Genomic DNA, 9608 nt, shown 5'->3' on the forward strand with positions numbered 1-9608 from the left:
TATATATATATATATATATATATATATATATATATATATATATATATATATATATATATATATATATATATATATATATATATAATGCTTAAACCGCAAAAATAGAATAATATGGTGGTTTTAATATGTTAGGTTTGAAGGTATAATGTAAAACTTGTTCAATTTCCAAGTATAGTTTCATAATAGGAAAAAAGAAATGCAAGCAAAACGATGTATTGATAACAATAGCAAACAAGTTTAAAAAAATTAAATATCATAACAGGTTAGATTTTCCAAGTGAAATTTCATAATGAAAAAGGTAAAAATATAATGTTTTGATATGATAGAAATTGAAATTATAATGCTAATAATGGTTGTACATGTAGGTATAATCCTATAATTAGTTGGATTTTAAAACTACAATGCCATTATAGAAAATAATTACAATATTTTACTATGAAAAATACTTAAAAGTAAAATGTTGTAATTGCAGATATAATGCTATAAACTTGTTAGATAAGCATCTAAAACTACAATGTCTTAATAACAAAAAATACTTAAAAGTATATGATGTATATTTGGTTACCTTAAAAGTATAAGATGTATATTTGGTTAAATAGTTTTCTGGAAACTAATGATAAATTTGAAAGTAAAATGATATATTTGGTTACCTTTTAAAGATCCAAGAATAATATCAAAAATACAATGTCTTAGTAGGAATAAAAATGAAAGTACAATGCTTATATATGTTATGTTTTTAGTGTAGCTTTTATTTTTTATTAAGAGATTGTACTTATATAAGTTGGATTTTGAAAAAAAATATCGTGCGATTGTAAATTGTGGTTACATCTTAAGAGTACAAAAAGAATATTAAACGTACAATATCTTAATACGAATTAAATTGGAAGTAGTGATAACCAAAACCAATGAAGATGTTTCCAGAATTATCTAATTACCTGAAGAAGATTAATTAATAATTGTTCATTAATCAATGTAGCATTCTATTTTCCTATTATAGCATTGTACATTGAAAAATCTATATATTATAGCAATAGCATCCAAATATACTATATTAAAATTATTAGTCAATATTATCATACATGAAGGAGCCATCTATCTTCCAAAAAGAGCATCAAGTTTGAAACAGAGCTTGTATTTATCTATAATCATTACCAAAATTATATGAATTTTTCCTGCTTAACTCACACCACAATAAACCAAAATTATATGGATTGCTAGTTTCTATGTGAAAAATGAGAAATAAGAAACTAGTTTCTACCTCTATGTCATTGTCATTGGATATGCTGACCAAAAAATCTTTATAATTAAAAAAAATAAAAAAAAAAAAAAAAATCTTCTTAAAAGGTTTGTGTTGTGTTCCATATCCTAGCAATCCCTTTCATTATGCCATCTCTGCAAGGAATTAATAATAATAGGAAATGCAAAGTTGCATTTCTCTTTTTAAACTTCCTAATAATTCCATCTTTTCTTTGTTGTGTTGTGTCTTTCTTTGCTGGAGGAAAAGCATAACCATAATGTATAGAAATTATCAAAATTTTATATTCTGCGCAATTTATATATTTTCTTGCAAAATCATAACAATCCATGTGCCTAATAGTCAATATCGCTCTGAATCTGTTATATAAAATACAATTTTAATAGTAAATGAGACAAAAAAGCATTAGTTTCTGTCATTGTTAGAGGTTGATCTACCACTATTCTTCATCTTCCTCAAACTAATCCTCTAAAGAATGAATAATCAGAGAAAGAAAACAAACTCTTAGGGTTCTTATGATAATGATATAGGGAACATACCACATATTGAAAATGAATACCATTGCATAAAAAAACATTTATCCCACTTGTGTGGTTTGCTCTTCTGATAATATCAACATACTACATAGTATGCTGCTAATTATTGCTAGGATCATCTTTGCTTTTGTTTTTTTGTTTGTGGTTTCAATACCATAAGCTCCTCCTACATTATTATGAAATAGTTCGTTAATATGATGACCTGGCATTTACAATCAAAAAAAAGTTTCTTCATCTCATTGTTTTTCAGAAAAAAGTTGAAAGAGTTATCATAATAAAACTAAGTCCAATAACTCTAATGCTTACTCTTTTTCTGTTGTATACCCTGCATAAGCAAGAAAAAGAAAATCATAAATCTTTTAGTTCATCCATTCAACTTTGTATGTTGTTAATGTTATATGATTAACACATGCTAAAAAAATATGTAATAATGACTTTTTCTTAAATCAAAGTAAGTATTTTTGTATTTGAATGTTGGTAAAGATTTTTTTGCTGATGTGTCCTTCAGCTGCCTCTCCTATGTAAAAATTCCCTAAACATAAAGCCTGAATGTTAGACACTTTGTTACAACTAACATACATAAAACACAGATCCAAATATAGAAAAAAGATAAAGTCTGGTGTATTATTCTACACAAAGAAACATATGGGTAAATGAAAGATGGATCTGTGTTACCATTGATGAAAATCTTACTTTAAAAAAAAATCAAAATATTAGAAAAAGAAAAAGATGAGAAAGGCACAGAATTTACTATAGTTTCTGCCATTGTTAGAGGTTGACCTACCACTATTCTTCATCTTCTTGTTTATTGCCAATTAAATTTATCAATGAAATATGTTGAACCAAAATGAGGTGCAAATCAAAGTACTCCTGTAAAGAATGAAAAACCAGAGAAAGAAAACAGACTCTTATTGCTAGGATCATTTTTGCTTGAGGTTTCAGTGCCATAAACTCCTCCTACATTATTATGAGATCAGAAGCAAATTCACATGAGATGATATCAATAATATAAACATGATAAATAAGTACTTTCAATAACTGTGTATATTGATCACTACTTCAATTGTGCAAGCTTTTGAGTTATACTCATAATGGACCAAATCAATGGAAAAGAAACAACAAAACACAATAAACATTAGGTGATGGAGTCTTCCACTATCACATACCCACTCACAGAAAACTGTGATCTGATAAAATTGCTTATTCATAAAACTGCAGACGGAATCTGAAATACATTCTCAAAACCATCCAAACACACAAAAACATTGGCAAATCGATCAACAAAAACATCTAAACACAGCAGACACACCAACCATATTGGATGTTACAGCGAAACCCCCAATGAAAAGAAAAAAGAAGAAAACCCCAACGAAAAGATCAACAAAGCTATAGAAATAGACTCTGGTTTCCTTCCCTTATAAGACGCAATGAAACTAATGTAGTTACTTAAACCCAGAAAATCAATTTTTACAGAAAAATTGCCATCAAAATAATGGAGACGAAGACAGGGTAATACAAGAAACCCTATTGAGAAGAGAGAGAGAACTAAGAAACCAGCAATTAACCTTCGATTTTTCTCATCCCTACATCAATTTTAAACTTACAGCATCTTAGTACAGAAACCCTTTAAACTTACAACGATCTTGATGATTATTGGATTAAAGACATGGCAGTGGGTCTCCTGCTAAGGATTGGGACAGGGGGTGTTTAGTTCTCCGCGGAGCGGAGTTACAGAGTTCACTCTGAGCCGGATTCCGGCGACCGGCGCTGTGGGTCTGTTGAGAGCGGGACGATTGAAATATATTATGCGCCGGCACCGACCCAATCCTTTCGAATGGTACATCTGCGAAATTATCGTTCCGAAGGTACAAACGCTTAAAGCACAGATATGCTTTAAGCACTTGTAACTTCGCAGATGGATTTTGGGTTTCCATCTGCGATTTCCCTTAATTTTTTTTTGTATAAAATCGTTTTTCTTCTTCATTTTCACCATTCAACTTACATAAACTCTTTCTCTAGCCAAATTTCTACGTTTTTGCTCTGATTTCTTCAAAAAAAAAATGGAAGATATCTTCAACAATCCCGAAAATATGGTATGATTCTAACTCTTTTTATGCTATATTTAACATTTATTTACTTTATGCTTTGATAAGTTAGTGTAAAAAAAATTCTTGCCTGTGATTAATTATATTTGAATGTTTTATTGTTATAATTTTGTATATACGGTGTTGGTAAAGGTTTTTTTTTATATGTTTTGTTAAGTTAGTATAAAAAAAATAAAATAAAATAAAATTATCTATGATTAATTGTATTTGAATGATTTGTTGTTTTATTTTTTATTGTAGATTGTGTGTGTATAGTTTTGATTCATATGTTTATAGAAAATATAGTTTTTAATATAAGTTTAAAATTGAAATATAAGCATAAGTAGCGAAAAAAAAAATCCCTACAAAAATGTATATTGATAGAGTGACTATAAAAACTAAAAAATTAGACAATAATAAATAGAAAACCTATAGAAAAAATATTTTTAAAGATTTTTTTTATATATAAATGAAATTTATTTGAAAAAACATATATTTTATATTAAAAACTCAAAATAAATATACTTTTTACATCCCTTTCACTAAAAAAGTCATATTTATTTAATAAAAATACAATATATATAATATATATAACATTTTTGGTGTTGTTTTTGTTATTATCGTTGATAAATATCATAACTACAATCGTAAAGGTACAATCACTTTTGGTGTTTTTTTTGTGATTACTGTTTTTAAGTTAGATATTAAAATTTTTAATTGAATGTCGTTTTGTGCATTCTTTATGTTTATAACTAGGCGAATCTCCGCGCGTTGCGCGAGAATAGAATTATATAGTTAAAATAATAACTTTTACCAAATTATTATTTAATATTTTTACTTTGAAACAAAATGTTAGTAGTAAAGCAAACATATAGTTAACATATTAGTTTATTAAACATTATAGTTTAATTTTTAAGTCATTGTGATATATACAACTATTTGATAATTTTATAAACCGTTTAAAATTGTGTAAATTATATATCAAATGAATGATAATATAACGGGTAACAAAACGTATGAACAAAAATATGAACTGCAACTTTTAAAAACATAAAAACAGAAAAACATCTATTATAACATTTGTATTAATATATATATATATATATATATATATATATATATATATATATATATACACACACACAATGAATAATAAAAAATATGAAAAATAAACATTATAACTTTTAATAACATAAAAACACTAAAACATCTATTATAACATTCAGATTAACTCTTCATATTTAAATCACAAATCTCTTCAAATACACTAATGTTTTTAATGAGCAAAATTTTACAACCTTATAAAAGAATGAAAAATAAAAAATTATTAGTGATTACTAATTAATAATCATAAGTTAAAAACTCTTGAGTTGTAACTAATAAATATACATGAATTAGAAAACTCTTTAGTTGTAGTGTGAGTTTCAAATGAATGCGGTACTTGGAAATGTATATTTATTATTATTATTATTATTATTATTATTATTATTATATTCGTCTAAATAATTGGTTTTGATGCATCATTTTAATCCCTTCAATTATTAAACATAAAAATATATAATTATAAATTTATAACATAATTACATATCAAATGTTAAAAAATTATGTTATCTTTTAAATATTGTGTTTTAAATATGTTGTGTAGAATAACCTAACAAAAAAATAATAGAAAATAAACATAATCATAATGGAAAAACTACAATCAAATAAATAAGAGCATTGGGTGGTTGAATATATAAATAAAGATGTCACATAAACATACACTTAAATCAAAAGAAAAAACTAATATTCATCAACTTTGCTCAAACAAAAAAAACCTATATCCGTTTTCTTAATCTTCTTTCTTCATTTAACACCTTTCAACCATAAAAACTTGATGACAATTATTCACTAACCTGCAATCAAATTTCTTGAAAAAGAAGAATCAGAAAGATATTCCAAGCAAAACATTTATGTATGGAGAGTCACATTCAAGATTGAATAATATATACAAATCACGTATAACGATTAAATGAGAAACTGAATATAAAGAAAGAATAGAAAAGTTTCATTTGTTATGGTTGAAAGATATTCCAAGCAAAACATTGATGTTATGACATCCTTCTTACATGTAAGATTTTATATAACACAAAAGATACAAAAGATTGACATTTTTATAGTAAACTTTTCACTAAATGCTAATTAAACATAATATAAGTTATGAAACTTTTGAGTGTTAAATCATAATTAAAAAAAAAAACTTTTAAGTTGCATTAGTTAAAAAACGGGGTTTCAAATGAATGTGGTTTGAGGAAGTTAAAAAATGGGGTTTCAAATGCATGAGATTCAAGAAAAAAAAGTTAGCTTTATAAGTATGTATGATTTTATAGTTGGATTATTTATTTCATTTAACTTTTACAATATGTTTTTGTTTTTTTGCAGCATGATCTGAATAATGTGAATGTTAAAGCTATCGTTCATTTAAAAGGATCAGGGTGTAATATTTGGGAGGTATTTCAGGTTTTAGAAGGTGTGAGACGTGATCTTTTTAGAGCAACGATATTTGGATACTTGTTGGACGTTGATCGTTTACAAGAGGGCGGATTGTTGTTTCACAAGATGTTTCTTTATCAGATACGTCCGGACGCTGTTGTATCCCCAGATGGAGTAAAACGGTTATATTTTAGAGTCGGGGATACGAAAATGGTATATGGCCCGGAAGAGTTTTGTTTGATAACCGGGTTTAATTTTGGGGAGTATCCTAAAATGATCGGCAAGAAAGTCTCAGAAAAAAACCTTATTAATAAAAAAAGATGTTTATTGCGTGAACGTCTATTTCCGGACCATACAAATAACTCAGTGAAAATCAATGACATAAAAAGTTTTATTTTTAATCGTCCGTTCCTACAAGTTGGTGATGCTGATGCAGTTAGGTTGTGTTTGATATATATTTTGTGTGAGGGATTTTTAGGAAAGGAAGTAGACGATCGAGTGCCTCAAGATTGGTTTATTTTGGCTGAGGATTTGGATGTGTGGAACAGGTAATTTTTGTTTACTTAGAAAATTTCATATTATTAACGTTAATGTTTATTATAATTAATATTCTTTTTTATAGGTTTCCTTGGGGTAGCTATTTGTGGGATTTTACTTATGAGGACCTTGAGGATACTTGGAACAAGATTAATAATTATTTTTCACTGTCGGAGCATCGTCAAACCCTTAAATACTCCGTCTCAGGATTTACGGCGCCAATTAAGGTATAAAATATGCTTTTTATTTAAATAGTTTTACTGTTATATTAGTTATTTTAATTATAATTTTTATTACTATAATTGTCAAAATTATAGATTTGGATATATGAGAGGTTTCCCGCTGTTCGTGCTGGTGGATATGCATCGAGAAAAAATAGAGAGATGCCTCGGATGAAACGATGGAGTGACAATAAAAATTTGAAATGGGTTGATGTAAACAAGATGTTTTTAATGACAAAGGTATATTAAAATTATTATAAATTAAAAAAAATCATTATTATACTTATATATGCATTATTAACATGTTTGTTTTTTTAGGAGAGACAACCAGTAAGGAAAAAAATGTTACCGACCGATGAAGAGATGACAAGTTCTTATTATATGTCATGGCAAGAGTACGTATACGGTGAACGAAAATCAGTTCCATCCCCAGTACGAGACAATTTTAGGAGACAAGACGAATCTTCGTCTAGTATGTTGTCTAGTGGTCGCTCTTACGGTAGAAGTGGACGTAGTGGGAAGCCCAAGTTAGACGAGGTCTTGAAACGGTTACATGCACTGGAGCAACATGTGTTTATGAACCGAGAGCAAACAAAATGCACGGAAAATGTAAATTATTACGATGACTATGTTATCGATGGCAAACAAAATACTCCCGTTGAACCGAAGACTCGTAATCCATCAAAACATATTTGCACTCCTTACACCGAGGTATTTTTTGAATTTAAGAGCTTATATCGTAGTAATAGAATTTTATTTTTATGTTAATTATCTGAAATATAAAGATTTAAACAAGCAATTAAATTTTGTTTTAGTTGCACACGACACCAAAGCAAAAAAGAAGACCACAAAAGAAGGTGGATACCAAATTAAGTAGCCCCGTTCCTCCTCCAAAATTTACAGTTGTTCATGACTTCTCTGTGTTGCGCCTTCAACCTTATGTAGAAGGCGGTGAGATTGTGATCCAAAATTATTTTTTTCATTCTTATGAGGTGCAACACCGTTTTTTAAATTTGGTGTTAGATAGAGATTTTTGGAGTGCCTTGTTTGGGCATACACATGACGGATGGTTGGACGCATCGGTAAAATATCTTTTAATTTTATTATTTTATATCTTAGTTGTTTTTTACTTAATAACAAAAGGATCATAATTTTGTGCAGCATATCACCATTTGGTATAGACTACTGAATGAGAGACGTTTTAATAGCGATCGACATACAATAATGCCTCCAAATTTTTTTGTTTGTCATGTTCTGGAGGAAGTGTACGATTGGAGGGCGTTTATGTCTGGTATTTCTAGATACCCCGAGCACATGGTTGCTTGGTGGGATGTCGATACGGTAAACCAAATTTTAATTTTTCATATTATTGTCGTTATGTTTTCGTATTGTAATATGTAAACATAAATATATATTTTTCTTACACCTTCTACAGGTCCTAATGCCGATTCATTCATTCCCTAATCACTGGTTGTTTGGGGAACTCCGATTGTCGTCAATGGAAGTCCATCTTTATGACAGTTTAGGTAGAGAGGCATATGAAAAATTCAAGTCTGATGGAACCTTTACCAAATTTGAAGCTCGGGTGGCCGGGTATATAGACAAGATTAACTATTGGGCCCGAAGGAACATTCACAGGATTCCATTGAATATGCAATTCATTCTCGAAACAAATGTTCCCAAACAAAGTAGTATGTTGGGAGACGGTGGTGTTTTTGTTTGTATGTTTATGGAACAATTAGTTTCAGGCCAACCAATACGTGAACTTATTGACCCAAGGAACGCAGCTTTAGAGTTTCGCCAACGGATGGCAAAAATTTACTGGGGGTCGAGTCTTGGTCCTATGTAGTTGGATTATATATTTGTATATGTAATTGAATGTTGGATTTGATTATTAAGCGATGAATGTTACAACTACGAATAAGTACACCGTTAGTCTATTATTAGTTTTAATGTTACTAACAACAATTACAACAACTTAACGAGCTACTAATAACTTCAATAGTTACAACATTACAAGTACACTGATTCGTTTAACATTACGAGTACACTGATTCGTACAAGTACATTGGTTCGTACATAGCAACAAATACACTGATTCGTACATTACAACATTACAACTACGAACGACATCACTATTTGTTTTAACATTACAAGTACACTGATTCGTACATAACAACAAATACAACAATTTAAAAAACTTACAACTTGTAAACAATAATTGCCAGAAACAACACCTAACTACAAACCAAGGTTATCTTTAACTTCTTATTTTCTGATTGAAAATGCTTATTAGAGTTAGCTACTTTAGCTATTAACATAGATGATTGGTCATTCTCTTCATCAACTCAACTGATAAAGCCGCATTTTGGTCCCTGTAAATTTAAACATTGACAATAACAATTGTTGCACTATAAACGTGAGGGTGTAAATATGAACGAAGTTAAGAAGATGATACCATATATGGGCAAGCGTAAAATAATCTTCCTGGGTTTTTAGTTGT

General features: G+C 28.7%; 1 protein-coding gene and 1 long non-coding RNA gene across 2 annotated transcripts; one reads left to right on the top strand and one right to left on the bottom strand.

Moving 5' to 3' along the window:
- Positions 1–1603: 1603 nt before the first annotated feature.
- On the bottom strand, positions 1604–3847 carry LOC145055208 (uncharacterized). The gene is made up of 2 exons (XR_013685100.1): positions 3428–3847; positions 1604–2748 (listed from the first exon to the last, which is right to left on the bottom strand). It is a non-coding gene; the product is annotated as an uncharacterized LOC145055208 (long non-coding RNA).
- Positions 3848–3851: 4 nt separating this feature from the next.
- LOC145050985 (uncharacterized) lies at positions 3852–9000 on the top strand. Its single transcript, XM_078999148.1, has 8 exons — positions 3852–3884; positions 6297–6895; positions 6970–7111; positions 7202–7345; positions 7424–7816; positions 7921–8187; positions 8267–8446; positions 8541–9000. The coding sequence occupies exons 1-8, from the start codon at positions 3852–3854 to the stop codon at positions 8952–8954; spliced, it is 2172 nt and encodes a 723-aa protein (XP_078855274.1). The 3' UTR covers positions 8955–9000.
- The last annotated feature ends 608 nt before the right edge of the window (positions 9001–9608 follow it).

The sequence above is a fragment of the Lactuca serriola genome, chromosome 5, assembly GCF_051521515.1.
Source record: "Lactuca serriola cultivar US96UC23 chromosome 5, Lser_US96UC23_V15, whole genome shotgun sequence".
NCBI classification, from domain to species: Eukaryota; Viridiplantae; Streptophyta; class Magnoliopsida; order Asterales; family Asteraceae; genus Lactuca; species Lactuca serriola.